Source organism: Hippoglossus hippoglossus, chromosome 13 (genome assembly GCF_009819705.1).
Source record: "Hippoglossus hippoglossus isolate fHipHip1 chromosome 13, fHipHip1.pri, whole genome shotgun sequence".
Classification (NCBI taxonomy): domain Eukaryota; kingdom Metazoa; phylum Chordata; class Actinopteri; order Pleuronectiformes; family Pleuronectidae; genus Hippoglossus; species Hippoglossus hippoglossus.
Window position 1 is genome coordinate 14,752,668 of NC_047163.1, and position 17,338 is coordinate 14,770,005.

The following is a 17,338-nucleotide window of genomic DNA, read 5'->3' on the forward strand; positions in this document are numbered from 1 at the left end:
CCTGCTGAAAGTGGCCACTGCCATCAGGAAATGCTGTTGCAACCACGTTTTGGGAAGGTAGTTAGTGTGAATGAAACATCCACATGAATGCCAGGACCCATTATTTCCCAGCTGAACATTATCCAAAGCATCACACTGAAGCTGTATCCCAATTTCAGGGGCCTCGTTTGTTTGCTGAACCAAAATGAGACAGTCTGGTCTGTGGAGGTGTTCCTATGCGCCACCAGCTTTTCTCGCCCTTACCATTGCATCGTTATGTACTTTGAGCCGCTGTACTTACCGAACTCAGCCATCCTCATTTGTAGCTAGTTAGCTTTGTCACCCCTACGCAATGAATCCTGGGCTCGGTTCGTCGGAGAAGGATCCACCAATTGGATCCGTCTCGGATCAGGAATGGACAGATGTAATTGTAGGCCACATTTGACAGAGCCTTTGAAATGGGACGCCTAGGTGGACTGCTGTGCGACCATCATCCCACAAATGCACCCTCCGAAGAATATGGCCCCTGAATTGGGTCACAGCTTGCCTCAACTTGTATGCCTTCATTCAGCAGTGCATCCTGGTGCCGATTCCTCCCCATGGGCACAAAGTACACACACCCTGCAGTTCACATGACACAAAAGCAAATGTGATTCATCACACCAAGCCACCTACTTACGTTGCTCAATGGTCCAGTTCTGATTCTCAATTGATCACTGTGTGTTCTGCCAGCATTCTATCCCAGCCCGAAATAGTCTGTGCTCCTCAGTAGGAGTGGACCAGACAGGCCAGGCGTCGTACCCTACAGGCATCAACACGGCTCAGTTGCACATGACTCTGTAGCTAGATCACTACTTGTCCTTTCTCGGGCAAATGGTGACCTGGCAACTTGTACTACACACATCTTGCCATTTAGTTTTGAAGATGTTCTTCTTTCAACGCGACTATTTCAACAACTGACTCTTCACTTGCTTGATAATATATCCCACCCCTTGACAGGTGCCGTTGTCACAAGATAAGCAATGTTTCTCGCTTCACCTGTCATTGGTTGTAATGTTGCGGTTGATCGGTCTATAATACTATCACAGCCTTCGAGCAGGCAGCTCATGTTAGATATTAGTATTACCAGTGTGACATATCTCATGTCAGAGCAAGCAGTGGAGTGGAAAGAGAGGGAAACTAAAATAAACCAACTTCTGCCACCATCTGGGACATTTCAGCCAGAGATCTGTGTTTTATTTTGGAGGAAGGAAAGGCGAGATAGTCCTGTTTACTCCAAGGGCACAGTGACAAATAAGGATAAATGAAAGAATGTGATTACATAAAGCAAATATAAATCAGCCGAGGGATACACAATGCAAAAATCTTAAGGAAGATTTCTCTAAAGAGGAATGTTTTTTTTATGTCAGTGGTTCCTGTTGCAAACCCCCCCCCCCCAGCTTTCAGTGGAGAAAAGATTTCACTTTGAATTGTCTCTGTGGAGGTTTCCTCTCATTTCTTTTTCCTATATCACTTTAGGATTTGGGGGAAAAGGTTTCCTTTGTGCTCTCGGTCTAGGTCAGGGAGCACTAATGCTCCTTTAATGCAGAGCAGACACACTAATTAGCATGGTGGGTAGATATGTATGACTTGCTGCTGTGCATAACTGCCTTAAGTGAGTGGCAGATTACTGAAGGTGAAAGGAAAATTGCAAAGCTGGAGCAGGGTGTCAGACACATGAAATGGCTCATGACAAACAGGTGAGTTTTTTGGCGCTGTGGGTATGCATGCGTGTGTTAGTGAGTGTGGGTGTGCATTTCAAGTGGTGAGACTGGCTGCGAGGATTTTGGTCAGGTAGGGTGCTATTGGGCTGTCGACACAGAAGCTGTGACGGGAAATGGAAATGACAGGATGAGAGAAAAAGTGTGTGTGTGTGTGAAGAAGTGTGTTAATGTGCACACAAGTAGACAAGGACTCACGCAGGATTTATATCTGACCAACGACTGAGTATATTGACGAGTATTGTGTCACAATATTATGAGAATAATATTATAATTCAGTTAGAAAGAGAATAAATAACCTGCATAGAGAACCTGCACTCTCCAGAGTTCCAATACATCTGGATCCAAAATCTTGATTACCAATCTTATTGTCTAATATATCCAAGTTATACTACTGATTCTCAAATCTCAGGTTAGTCCCCCCCCCCCCTTTAAATGACCCTAATACTCTGTCGTACTTAACTGTATTAGGCTACTGCAGTTGTGAGGTATATATGAGGTTTTTTGAGTTTCAGAATTCATATTCATATCGTTTTTTCCTCTTTGACTTAAGTTGATGGTGCAACCTGACTTTTCAAGACACGTTTTAAAATAAGAATATTGGATAACCGAATGTATGCAGCTCGCATATAGATGTGCTCTGACTGTTATATAAGCCTGCACACACATGCACAGAGCCGATTAGCATCCAATGATCAATAATGTAAGCAGTTAAAGGTGATTTTAATTTTGCCAACCTGTGAACACGAAAATAAATCAATTGTGTATACACACACACACACACACACACACACACACACACACACACACACACACACACACACACACACACACACACACACACACACACATCACGGCTGACAGTCTTTGATGTTGTCAAAGTGTTTTCCCTCTCTCATGTTGTTTTATCTTTGTTTCCTACTTCATCTGTGACACACTTGTATCCGTCTGTCACCTCAATAACAAAGACGCATTGTTATTGCCACTCATTTAAAAGCACGCTGTCTGGGTTCTCTCTCAAAAAGTCAGAGAAAGAGCACATTGATCTATGGATAATAAGATTTAAGTGAGATTTTGGTTTGGGGAAAAAGCTGTCGGGCAGCACAATTTCACTGTGTGAAAAGAACCGAAGCTTTGTATACACAACATAGAGGAAGTCTGAAAGCTTGTGAGGCTCACACCGTATACAACCATGAAATGTTTCGTGCAACTTAAGCAATTTACAAATTCATGCAAGACAGAAAAAAAAGAAACGTTTGGGTATTTTGAGTCACTTAAACACATATTAGCATAAATAGATGTGATTGTTTCTTGATGTCCACAAAGAAAACCAGGTTTGATTGCCCCGTGGTGTTTTCTGTCAAAATAGGATTACAAACATATTCTGACAGAAAAAATAAAATGACATATAAATTCAGAACACTCCAGTGGAGAAATGTTTAGGTTCCATCCCTCCAGTCTTCTCTTCTCGTTCAGTGGTCGCATAATTACTTTACATTACCTTACTTTACATATCATTTAGCTGACGCTTTTATCCAAAGCCACTTACAATAAGTTCATTCAACCATGAGGGTACAAACCCAGAACAGCAAGAATCATGTAAGTACATTAGCTTCAAAAAAGCCAAACTACAAGTGCTACATGTAAGTGGAATATATAAGTGCAACTAACTTTCTTTCCTTTTTTTTTTTTTAAACATCAGAGTTGACGATGGTTGTTAGACATCATCATCGGATGTGTTTTTAGTCTGGGGCGGAGGATGTGTAGACTTCCTTCTGTCCTGATGTCAATGGGGAGCTCGTTCAACCAATTGGGAGTCATCGGGCAAGACACTGAACCCAAAATGTCCCTTCTAATAGAAGAAGAGCTGCCCATAGATGCACTGTATGAATGTGTGTGGGTGAATGGCAAAAAAAACTGGAATGTAAAAGCACTTTGGTTGGTCATCCAGACTAGAAAAGCACTTTATATATACAAACCATTCACCATTTACTGTAAACAGAAGATGGAGTCCAGATTATCCACTGTCTACACCGACAGCCAAAAAGTTTGGCAGTTGCCCCCAGAGACTAATTGGTTATCTCACGATAGCTGATGGGCTCCGAGATTGAACTTTCCGTGGACACAGGCACAGAAACACACCCACACCCACCAGTCAGTAGTAACCCCCCCCGCCCCCCCTCCTCCCCCTTGTCTTCCCTACAATGAAGTGGCGATTAAGGTGGAAATCAATTTGAAGTGCCCACGGCTAAATTGATATCATTACATTTACTGCGGGTTGAATAATGAATGAATGTATCACTATACGGGGACGTAATGGGATGAGACAAAGCACAGGTAGACAGCTCGCCGCAGGTGAGGGCTATTATTAGCGTCGGGTCCCTGGCACACCCACACAGGACCACACATGTACTGATACTTGCCTATCTGCAGCAGTGGAGGCAAAACACACAGTTAAATTGCAATACAACTAAACAGAGCTAAATGGCACTTCCCGTTAAGCCATTGTCATCGTTGCTGTGTTCCACAATGCTGCATCACAGCATCATGCAAGTCTGGAATGAAAGCATTTCCAGTTGTCGAGTGCAGAGGTGATTCATGTGTTTCTCTCTACTAGTCATTAGTCCTGACAGCTTTTTCTATTTTGTTATGAACATCTGTTCGCTGTTTGTTGCCTACTGATAAGCCTGTGGAGTAAAGTAAGGGCCAGAACAATTTCTGAAAATTACTCACTCTGCAGGTAAAGTGCTGTGGACACTAATTAGGTGAATGGGTTTTTTTTTCCAATCCACTATTAAATAGATTATGTGACAATAAGTCAAGTTAGACACAATATTTCCACCTGTTAATTAAATGAAACAGAAGCTACATGTGTGCAGGTAAAATGCATCACGTCTGTGCTCGTTAGATAAAACGAGCATTATAAAATAAATCTGAGATTCAACAGAAGGGTGATGAATGGAAATTATTATTTAAAAAAGAAAATACACTCATGTTTTACGGGCCACAAGGACAGAAATAAGGAGGAAATGGGCTTTACACACAAAAACCCACTAACTGAGGGTATCTTCATGCCTGAAATGGTACGGACCAAGTTTATGTCTTTATTACATTTAATACATTGGATCAAGTTAGTTTTGGTTTCACACTGTAATTTAGGGAGCAGGGCCTTTTTGTATGATATAGTACGTCTTGTCATAATTGCCTACGTGGCTGCGTCTACCTGTACTTTACATTGATTTGTTTGTAGGCGGGCGTGCATCAATTTGTTTTTTTTTAAGGAAAATCATAGTAAAAAATTTGACTTTCCATTTGAATTCACTCTGTTAATTTCGTTTAATTTCGCTGAAATATCAGAACGGTTTAACTACCAGCAAAAAAAGGTCATCATCGTTCAAATATCATATCACTGGAGGTGAAGGCTGCAAACAATCCTGTGAGCTGCTTCATTTTCTTCTTCTGTTGTTTAACGCTGTCTCTACTACGACTTCCTGCAATTGATCTGATGTGGTTCACTTTGATCCAGACTGAGACCACATCTCATCAAAGACAACAAGAATAACATTTTATTCTTTTCAATATCAAGCACTTTATTCATTTGAGGTTTTGCACTGATGATGTTGAAGGTATATTTTGTAAATTTAAAAAATGTTATGTACCTGTGTTAAAACCAGTGTGATGTTATTTCATGTTTAAAGACACAGTTATGTAAAAAAGAAGAAGGAAAAAAACAACAGTTTCATCATTAAATCAAGGAGCCCATTTAGGATCATTCACATTCCGGAGACATTGCATTTCTTTACAATATAACTATCACTATTCACAGATATATTAATAGTTTCCTAGTGAAACTAAGGGACTGGGCTGTTGATCAGATGCTGGTCGACCACGTTATGGTGAAAGGCTGGTCCACAGGAATGGCCTTGGAAGTGACATCTATAATCAGCTCCTGTAGAAACAAGATGAGAAATGTGTTAAACTGTTCGTAATTTCCCCCAAAAAATTGCTTGAATGATTGATCAGGTCCGAAAAAACCCAATACAAAACATAGATAAAACAAATAAAACATCAAATACATAAATATAAAAAATTATGTTTTTGACCATGGATGAAGGAGTGTAAGGTTTCAGTTTTTTAACACGTGTGTTATCCTACATATTGAACTTTCTCGTGTCATTCAGGCTGCAGAGAGGTGTGATTCCCCACCGACCTGTAGATGAGTGGATTGTCTCGAGCTGAAAAACCACTTATTACTCCGCGCGGTCTGTCTCATCCTCATCCCTCTCTCTCTCTCTGCCCTTATTCCTTCCCCCCTGCCCATCTTTCATTCTCCCTTTCACCTCTCTCTTCCTCTCCATCTGTTTTTCTGTGGTGTATTCTCTCACCCTCCACCACTTTTGTCCGTCCTCCCCTCCTAGCCTGTCTTTTCATTATTCTCGACTCATCCATGCATCACCATCACACACACACATACACACACACACTCTCTCTCTCTCACACACACACACACATTCAAAATCCCTCCGTCGTTTTGACTTTGCTCATCTGCAATTCTTGGCCTCTCGTCTTGACTCGCCCTGTCTGTCTCCTCCAAGAACAGTATAAATCTAAGACTTCTGGGCTTCGTTCACCTGTGGTTATTTATGGAGCTGCTGGGCCTATCATTTTCATGCTCTTGATAAGTGCTCTGAGTACAGTACACAACCTTGACAGGAACATTTTATCAAAGGCCAAATGAGAAGAGGGAACACATGCAATCCTTTTAAACCTGGCATTGTCTTCCCTCTTTCTTCTGTTTCACACTCTGGGAGGAGTCACCGTCCGCATCGCCCATCCGCCACCTCAAAAACGATGTGTTTCATTGTAAAAAGCTGATACGTCTCTTCTTGTGATCACAACATTTTCCTCATTACTCCTATATGTGCATATTTCAACTTCTGTCTCTGCAACCTTGCCTTGATGGGAGAGGATGACCGCAGCTCAAGCCCTGTTATGATGAACATTAACTCCGCTCTGAGGTATCCTGAGCTCCAGCTTAACCTTACAGTTTACACTGATCTCCCTGCACAGCACCGGAGAGGAGATTTACACAGAGATACTAGAGTGAAATTAATTTAATGTAAAGAGTCGACAATATCACGGTGCTCAATATTTTAAACACGGCCACGAACAATTACAGTACCTATGATACTGTAAGGCATTTCGGACGCGTGAATCATCACGGGGCACGTAGTGTAACAGTGCGTGTGGCTTAGGTTTGAGTACACAATGCCCCCCCCCCCCATGATTTTCTGTCACTTTTCTTTTCGGTTCAACCACTGGAGCAAATGATGGAGGGAGGAAGAGGAAATGACAATCATTTTACACGAGCGGCTCTAAAAATCACGCTCCCGGAGTCATGTCTCCGGCTCTGTGCTCATCACGAAACAACAGTGTCAGGGGGATTGCAGAGTTGATTACAGCTATTAGATGACAAAGTGCAGCACAGCAGGGGCCGGGTTGTGAACCTGAGTGCTGCTTTTTAAAAAAAATTTGTAGTGACAGGTTTTGACTGGCAGGGAAATGCTCAATCGACTCTGAAGCTGGGGGTGTGTTTATGAAATGAGTTCATGCAACGATAAAGGAGGCTCACTCAGCTATGATACTACTGCACAAACCCGCTACATTCGATGGCACTGATTGTATGCATGTTAGACGGTGATTCATATCTTTGTTTTGAGGTTATTGGAGCAGCAATCTGTATGTGGGATGCTACAGCATATGTGCATTATCTGTACTTATTGTAAGTTGCTTTGGATAAAAGCATCAGCTAAATAATATGTAATGTATTGCACATTGTATACATATTAATGATGGCCCTCAGAGTTCAATGCATTGCAACATTAGAAAACACATTTGAACTTCTTTAACACTACATCTTTATCACACTACAATCAAATACTCACAATACAACCAAATACTCTCTACAAAATCAAATACTACTTACAACACAACTGAAAGTGGCAACACTTGCTTTGAGTTGTGAGTGTTTGCTCTTTTCTTTCTCGTTTTCTCTTTGTGTTGTCAAATTGATGAAAATATTTTCTCCATGTGTGTTTTTTTAAATGGTATTGTGTTGAGTCACCGTACACATCGGTTCATATCGTTTGATTAATATCGAAGTTTCCTATTTTCCCATAGCAGATACCTCTATCTAGCATTTAGATTATTAACAACCAGTTAATAACACTGCAAAACAAAGTGTTACAAAATAAAAATGTTGATTTTCAAGCAAATGCTTGAAAGCTGGAGACATTTTTTGGCTCTATTCACGTTTTCTGATTCACAGCATTGGTATGATGTGGTTACTTTATTGGTAAATTGAATAAAACATAACCAAAGAAGAAAATAGGATCTTTTACACATTATAAGTCAGTTTCTGTCAACAACTATGTGCACGAGGATATCACTCATTTTCCAGAAACCAGCATTTCAACCTCTGTGAAAAGCTTTTGCGGTCAAAGACCTTTTCCTGTACTTGATGATTTGTGTTTATCTCAGAGAAGCTAGTGCACAAAGGCAGATTGAATTAAGACCGTGTTATTCTAAGCCAATTTAAAAACGTAGAGGAATATTTAGTTATAATTGATTCAGCTTGTGATTTAGAAATTGTAACTTCTAATTTAATAGAATTAATCACATCTTAAATAAAGTTACTATGGCAACTAAACAAAACGCAGCTGACCTGAGAGTCGAGGTTGTGCTGGGGGGTCAGCTGATGCTGTGTTCCGCCTGCGTCTGTTAAGTTGGCTGATGCGATCTTGACGCTGCCGGCGCCCCAAACCTTCACCACGCCCAGGATCAACTGCTCAGCAGGGGCCGTGTTATTGTGGACGACCTCACTCGTCAACTTGCTCTGGAAGAAGTGTTGGAAAATAGGAAGACGGAACAAAGAGGCAAAGAAAATGAATAAAAATAGATTAAACGTAATACAAAAGTGATTTGATTAATATCTACTTAAACATTTTTCATCCCATGCATATATTTACTTTATAGTAGTGAAGACAGCTTCTGATTTGTGTCACAGGCAGATCATAAATCCTGAACTTAGCGTTGTCAGTGTAATTTGCTGAAAATGGGCTGTGGTGAGCTGAGCCATGGACTTCCACCTCTCTGTATCCAGTTTTATTCCACGCTTCATCTCTTCACAGAGTAAGATTTAACATTTGAGTATCTTTCTCCATGTCATTAGTTTTATATCCACTGTGATATAATTTTTTTCTCTATGACTCGCTTTTAGTAGATGTTATCTTCTGCATGGAGCTCTTGATTGTTTTGGCAGTTTGAAATCTGTGCTCTTACCATGTTTACACTGTGGATTAAGACACATGCTTTGACGCACACACACACAAACAAACACATGGATTATCACTTAACAGAAGTGACAGCCCCTTTGAATCAGAGAGACAAAACTAATCTCACTTTGTAAATTGCCTCACTTCGAAGGAACAAAACTCGTATGAAACTAAAGGAGCACACACACACACACACACACCCACACACACACACACACACACATACACACACATCTACATTCAGATAGTCATCCAAAATGGCATACGATCTGCTAATCTGCCAGGCAGCAGTGGCCTCATTGCCCAACTTATCCTCATCTTCCCACATCTGCTTGTACACACACACACACACACACACACACACACACACACACACACACACACACACACACACACACACACACAAAAGCACATTAGAACTCAAAGTCACACACACTCATGCTCTCTTTCTCTCTCCCTCTCCCCCTTTGGCTGTCAGACAGTGTGCCTGTTTTATCGCTGCGTGAAATTGCTTTGGAATGAGCCTGATGGTAGGCAGAGGACAGCCACAGATGTTTGGCTATGGTCGCTGTACGTGTGTACATGTATACTGTAGATGTGTGCATACAATGTATGTGTGCGCGTGTATGTTTGTGATTAAACCCACGCTCATTACCGTGTGCCTGTGTGTGATTGTGTGCCCTTGTCTGGCTCGGGAAGCAAATGGGGCTAGGTTGGTCCCATTAGTCCCAGCGATTAGGCCGTTTCTGTCATGTCTGAATCAAAATGTGATCAAACTGTGGCCTGGAAAACATTCTCCTCTCCCTGAACTTGGCCGTAAGGGTTTTGCAGCACTTCTAACTTCTAACTGTCAGTACGTCTGTGCATGTCCAGCGTCAATGTCACATTTGTGCCTTTGTTTGTAAGATTTCCCATTTTTTCCCCTTTAAAACCTTTTTAAATGTGTTGGTGAGGTCGTGGATTCTCATGAAATGTAGCAAGGTCGGTGGGGTTGATGCTATTGCTTGGGATTCACAATGCGATGTACAATGATATTCTTTTGGCTCATTACTGTCTCATCAGAGATCCTCTGAGCAGCAGCAGAATACTGAGCCCTTTTCAAACCATTTTCATGGCTCAGACAGACCAACTCAAAAATATACAAACCTTGTTTGCACTTTAGAGCTTCTATTTTGTTCAACCCTCCTTCCCATGTCTTAATTAATTAAATGCTGATATATGAAGGTAAGGTGTCTGAGCCCTTATAAATAGGGTAGGTGTCAAATTAGAGGTTGTAGATGGAGTGAATACGCTTGTTAATACTGAATGATAACTTCAGACATTCTATCTCTAAGGGCAGGGACTAAGGGGAACATCTATGTATTACATTATTTGTCAAAATACCTTGTTAAACCCTGAAAATCTGCCCCCTACTCGAAAATGGCATGTCCAAATTTTGACATACTATATCTTTGCAACTACAGGGTCTATATGGAGAATATTGGTATCTTTCTAAAGGTAACACTGCTCGATATAATCACACTGCTTATTGGTTTGGTATTTGCCATGGTAGTTTTATCCACATTTAAATCTTCACTTGATGAATGAGGCATGTGCAACATGTAGTTTTGGAGGCACCATTCGTGTTTTGCCAACTGAGGCCACAAAACCTCTCTTTGTGCTTGTGTTTGCGATAAGAGATTATATGAGCCGATAGAGATGTGAGAGCAATTTGGGGGGAAAACCACCAAGAACACAATGTGATCTGCATGAACACAACCACAGCTGCTCCACTCCAACCACCTCTGTGCCAGGCAGCATGTCCGCTCTGAGCCATGTAAATACTAAGCAGGAGCCTGTACTGCGAAGCGGGATTCGCAGTGATCAGGGCAACTTCAGGTTCACTTCAGGTTTTTCAGTCCTTCAAAGCTCGTTCACTTCTTGTCGGGGGAAAATCACCACGGTAACTTATGCTGAACGGCTTTGTTGGAGATAATATCTCAACCTGTATGATATCCCCGCCCACTGACCAATCAATTCCTTTGAAACATGACGTCACCGTTCTTAGAGGATCCTGTGGAGCTCGGTGTGGATTGTTAGAGGGTCTCCGAGGAGGGCAGGGGGCTTCAGAGGCCCAGCAAATCCTGTTACCTACTCAGATGAGTATCTTTAAGTAGGAGCAATGTGCTCACAGTACCACTGACTGTCTGCATTGCAGGATAACAAGACATAGTTTTATACTTGTATCCTTCCCTTTAAGTAGGTTTATCCTATGAAATGTAATATTTATTTGGAATGGGGGAGAGATAGTTTACAGATTTACCTTGTGACAGCCCCCATCCTCCTCCTGCTCTCTCTTTGAGACTCGTGCAGTCGTCCCTCACCAAAGTGACACTTAACTGTTGTGCGGTTTGCACTCTCCTTAAAGGGAAAGTTCACTGAAAAATTATACTTCACTCATTATCTCCTCACCACTATGCCAATGGAGGGGTGGGTGAAGAGTTTCAGTCCAGGACACACTTCTGGAGTTTCAGGGGTAAACTTTGTTGCAGCCGAATCCACATTTACACAATCCAATTGAAGTCAATGGTGAGTCCTTCTTCAGACGTAATAAAACAACAGAAAAAGCCCCGACATTCATAGCCGACTCGAAACGGCGTCATTTACATCCTGTTTTAAGCCTAAAAGTTCGCTGATATCTTCCTACATGGTGTATTCATGGACTGACTGATGTGCTAACGTCCGCTAGCTTAGCCTCTTCCGATGGACTTTTAGGCTTAGAACACAGTGTAATTCGAATATGAATGTCGGGGCTTGCAGACACTTGGATGACACCACTCGAGCAGTATGGAGGCATGTTGTGTTTTTTCTGTTGTTTAATTACGTCTGAAGAAGGACTCACCATTGACTTCAATTGTATCGGATTCTGCTTTAACAAAGTTTTCACCTGAGACTCCAGAAGTGTTTTGTGGACTCAAACACTTCATCGGCGTAGAGGTGAGTAGATAATGACAGAATTTTCATTTGTGGGTGAACTATCCCTTTAAGGGGAAGGATAAGGGAAGTTTAATGTCTGGTTTGTTAAGTGGATCCCCACCGCTCACACACCCAGTACATCCCAATCCCTCCTAGTCTCCAGATGCAACAGGCGCATCCTGTCACCATAACACCAAGTGCGCACAGTCATGCTCCGTGCGCCCTGTCGTGCAGAAATAGGTCCATGTTTTTTATTGATTAGTAATACTCACGTTTCCATCAAAGTGTGGCCTCATTCAGAGCCAGTGCAGACAGAGTGTGTTAAACTAAATCTCATTATAGAGGCGACATCATGTGATTAAGTGAAACGTTTCATCTTATCCAAGAGGCCTCTTCACTCCAGTTCGACAGGTCTTGTTAGTAAAGAACAGATTCATATCTCGCGGCCCCGAGTTATTTGTCTCCTTCCCGCGTGTTATTATGTCGTAGCCACGTAATATATCTTTTTTACCAAATGTCACCGGGGGGGGGGCTCCGTAACTTACACGTTCACACAATCCGTGACTTTTTCCCAGCTGTCCTTCCTGCATTTATTTATTTTACTCTGGCTGATGTGTTTGTTCTCCTTGTATTTTTTAATATAACAGTTTGCTCCTTGTTTGTTAAATAGGCGACTGTGCTGCCAGTTAACTTTTCCATGTCATGTGATTGGTCATATGCAGTAAACACCGCCCCTTTGATGTGCACACGCTCATATCTAGAGTAGGAAAGGTTTTCTTAACTAGTTGCTAACCAGCTTCGTGTGACCGCTTAGCCTGACGGTGTTTGTTAGGTTAATTTCAGCCAGACAACAGAAAGATATCAGGGTTATGTTGAGCCCGCTCCGTAGTACAGGACCCAGGTGTGTGCACAACAGAATCACTTGGAGAAAATGAAACTGTGGCTTCATCAGGGGTGTCGGCATGGTGATGGCACAGAGGCCTTACAAACACAGGCCGTGTTCAGACCTGGTATTAACCTCCATCGTGACAGATCAGATCACAGCAATAAGATCATCCCTTCACACCTGGTATTACAATGTGTCCTGCATCTGTCTCCTGTGGCCACTTGGATTTCACTTTCCCGCTTTAAATGCAAATGATCAGAACATCATTTGTGTTTGTGAAGAGGAAATGATTGTTGTTTTTACCCAGATGAGTGTGTCGGGGTGTGTGTCTGTGCCAGTGAGGGGAAATGAGAGAGACAGGACTCAGGAGGGACTGAATGAATGAATGCACGCAGCTATGAAGCATTTTGGTGCGTGTACTTAGCGTCACCACTTGGGATCAGATGACTCAGGACAGATGTTAACACCAGGTCTGAACGGGGTCTTGATGTATCCACCCCACAGTCACTTATGTCACCATGAATTGCACAGGACGACTAAATTGTACATCAAAAGCAATGAGACCAAGTGAATAAAATTGTAGTACACACGTAAAAAAAAAAAAGCTCCTGCAATCTGTGTGTGTAGTTCATAAAAGCTCAAATCCAAACCACCACCCCAAAGTTAGAGAGAAATCATGTGCTAATGGTTTCCAGTGGTTAGCCTTTGACATCTGCCTACCACAGCCCTGTTTCATGGTAAAAGCCCGGCCTTATTCTCCCAGTTCTGCTGCATTAATAACAATAATGAAGGGGGGGGAGACATGACATGTAGTTGGCCCCCTGAACTCACCGATTCCGCTGCGAAGGAGGTCAGCAGATATTGTCCTCTCTCAACCGTGTCTGAGGAGAGAGAGAAAATCGGAGTGAATTACATAATGAGGAAGAAATGGAAGGGGCAGAGAAAATAGGTGCCGCGACTTGAATGAATGACGGAGGGAGAGAGAGAGCGAGAGACAGGATGAGACAATTCATGTTGACCAAAGGCCCGAGTTCAGTGGGAAGCGGGTATATAACTAAGTGGTCACCCGATGACGTGGGTCAAAGACTAAGTTATGTGGTGAAAGGATGCTTTACTGTGTAAACAGAACACTGAGTGCATGCATGACCAAATAAGACGAGAAATATATTTTATTTATACACTACACAGTGACTCATCACAAAGTATTTCGTCAACTTATTAGTGCTTGATTAAATGAGGCTCGTAATTAGGGATGTCGCTGAGGTAAATAATTGACCAGCTACACTACTTCACCACATAAAAGAATGAATAATTAATAAGTCTATGAATGGGTGAACATCAGACTGGCTGAGTGAATGCGTGGCCAGCGCACAAATGAGTCTGCGTGATTGACAGCCGAGTGAGCAGCTCACCCTCTGAAGTGAAAATCAGAAATGCAGAAAAAAAAAAGAGCTGATAATACAGGTAAGCAGGCGCTACAGCGAGAGGCAGAGCGAACAAGAAAGACACGGAGCAGCTGCACCGCCGACAGACGGCGAGATGCTGAAGTGAGGAGCGAGGGAGCAGATAAAAGAGGAGTGATGGAGAGCGTATCTCCAGGCGGCGACGCAGAATTACTGTAATAGTTTCTGTCACTCCCTTTCTCTGTCATCCCTCGGTCCCTCTCTATCTTTGCTCCCTCTTTCTTTGTCCCAACACAAACACACCTTTCTCAGAGGAGTGCATCTGCTCACCGGAGCACTTTGGAGGCTGGTTCTGTTCGTATATTAATGTGTGCGTGTGTGTGTGTGTGTGTGTGTGTGTGTGTGTGTGTGTGTGTGTGTGTGTGTGTGTGTTTGTGTGTGTGTGAAAGAGAGAGAGGATGAGGAAGTATAGACACACTACTTTATAGTTGACTGTGTCAATCTGAGAATATCAAAGAGAAAATTCATATTCAGTAAAATCGTGCTCTCTCATACTGTACATGAGTGTGCCACATAGTGGGATATTGCAGACATTCATCCTGATCCTCATTTCCCCATTTTCAAAATTGCATCTATAACAAAGTTAATGCAAATTCTGACCGATGTCTTCCAATAACCAGCTCTGACTTATCAACATTAATAATAATAATAACTTGAATTTATAAAGCGCCTTTCAAGAGACCCAAGGACGCTTTACATGTGTCACAGATACATCATCTATCTATATTCCAGAAATATCCGTCTGTCTGTATGTGGCTTGCATATCTCAAGAACCGTTCATCTCGTCATCTTCACACTTAACGCTCAACGAAGTGCAGTGTGGAATTTGGTGCAATTTGGAAATGTGATACATTCAATATTAAATATCAATATCAGCAGCCGGTTGTTACAGGTCGTGTTTTCAGTTTCAGAAAGAAAGCTGCAACCAGTATTACCACAGGCTCAGCAGCCCGTTCCAAACAGGCAGGTATAGAACAAAAGCTGCACAAGTCAAATAAATTAGCTGCCCGATGTGCGTGTGTTTGTGTGTGTGTGTGTGTGTGTGTGTGTGTGTGTGTGTGTGTGTGTGTGTGTGTGTGTGTGTGTGTGTTAAAGGGTGACCTTTCACTTACCTATTCCTTCTCCATCATCCCAGAAGAACGATCCTTGAGCAGTTCCGCTGTCGCTCAGGGCAACTATCAGTCCAAGAGGATTCTTCCGACTGAGAAAGAAGGAGGTAAAGAGGGTTTTAACACTGAAGGACATTTATTAATGCCGCCTCGCTTCTGCTGAGGACATAAACATTAACATTTGTGCTGAGGGGATCCACCTGATCTCACTGCTGCTGGAACATCCCCCCCCCTAACTGTCTCTTCTTTTTAACCTGAACAACACACTAACAACCAGAGATGACCACAATCTATCCAATCAAGTATAGCAGCAGTGCACATTGCCTCCCCGCCTGCCCACCCTGCCTTTCTGCACAGGTAGAGAGACGCACTAAAAGACAGAAAAGACACAATAGACACACAGGATGTTAACATGTAGATTTGTGAGCACTTACCTGTAAAATGTGTTGTTCTCTGCTTTCTGCCAGGGTATGACATAGCCTCCTCTGATATGAAGGTTAATGCGGTCCATGGGCGTGTTCATAGGAACCATCTTGCCGCGCACTCCAACATATTTAGCCTGACAAATGCAGCAATAAATACACACTGTTAAAATACAAGAAATACTACAGGTAGTTAAACTTTGAGTCATTTTCTTCATTCATTCCTTAGTGGGAAATTGCCATTTGTGAGCGAGGCGCACAGTGGAAATATGTCTACAAAGGCTTCCTCTGAAACCTTCCTGCAATTTATTTCTATAGGACGTCTTTGCAAACTTCTTAATTCCTCTTTGTCCTTGGTCATTTCGTCTGACAGCCTGTGTGTATGCTCAGGGAACGAGTAACCACTCCTCTCCACCATCCCGGGCCTCCATTCAATATATTGTTCCTTGAGTTTTGTTTGGCTTCATAATGCTGCCTAACAGATGGGGGAGTCCCCCAGCTAGAAAGAGACTGAGTGATTGGATGTTTGCTTTTGTAATGAAGGCGCCTTCTGCAGTTGTTGAGCAAAAATCTCCTTAATGATGTTGTCAGAGACGTCTGTCATTTGGGTTTTTTGTTGTAGTTTTAATGTCTCTGGGTTTTTTTTGGTGTCTTGTTCTACATATATTTGTTTTTTGTTTAGACATAAAGCACCTCATACTTGCACTGCTTTGAATGCACATCACAAGACGAGGTGCACAGATGGACTCTCATACCTTAGGATGGGACATTATGCAGGCACTAAGAAGCCAGTCAGATGCGCTGAGCTCTTCCTCTAATGTTGCTTCAGTGCCAGCTAATGTATTGTTAGTTTTTTCACTCTAAAGCCGTTTTCAGACATGAACTCTGGAGAATGTCCCCATCTTCCTCTGTGTCTTCTACGTGTGTGGCACAGCTTTTTGTACTCAATTTTTCGGTCGCGTTAGAAACCTCATCAAAACACGCTTGTTAGCAGTGAATCCTCCAGAAGATCTCTTGGTCTATTCTCACACGAGCTCATTCAGACATTCCCCAGCGTTCTTACTAGAAGGCTGACCCGAGAAATATCGGAAAATCTCACTCAGACATTTGCGTTCTCATGTGCAGCCCTTCAGGGGAATGTCAGGAGAATATCCAGCGTTCAGTGCATATCTGAAAGCAGCATAATTGTTTCCTGGTTGTTGTGGACATAAACTTACCGAGTGGAAGTCATACCAGCGTGCGTCGGGAACATAGCCATCCACGCTCCTGGCTCCCTGTCAATCACAAAATCAGTTAACCAAAAGAGAAATACAGGCCCGGAGCAGTAGACTGACAGCTACCCCTGAAATGATTGATAAGCTACATTTGTGATATCTTAAATACTGCGGGGGGAAAACTAAAGCACGTTGTATGTCTGTGTGTGTGTGTGT

General features: G+C 42.4%; 1 protein-coding gene across 1 annotated transcript in view; it reads right to left on the reverse strand.

Moving 5' to 3' along the window:
- Positions 1-5,311: 5,311 nt before the first annotated feature.
- Positions 5,312-17,338, reverse strand: part of si (sucrase-isomaltase (alpha-glucosidase)) — a 72,676-nt gene continuing 60,649 nt past the window's right edge. The window contains exons 42-47 of the mRNA XM_034604547.1: positions 17,126-17,182; positions 15,921-16,045; positions 15,490-15,578; positions 13,746-13,795; positions 8,464-8,634; positions 5,312-5,688 (exon numbers count right to left, since the gene is read on the reverse strand). Of these exons, the coding sequence (XP_034460438.1) occupies positions 5,611-5,688; positions 8,464-8,634; positions 13,746-13,795; positions 15,490-15,578; positions 15,921-16,045; positions 17,126-17,182 (570 nt within the window). The 3' untranslated portion in view covers positions 5,312-5,610. The remainder of the gene's footprint in view (positions 5,689-8,463; positions 8,635-13,745; positions 13,796-15,489; positions 15,579-15,920; positions 16,046-17,125; positions 17,183-17,338) is intronic.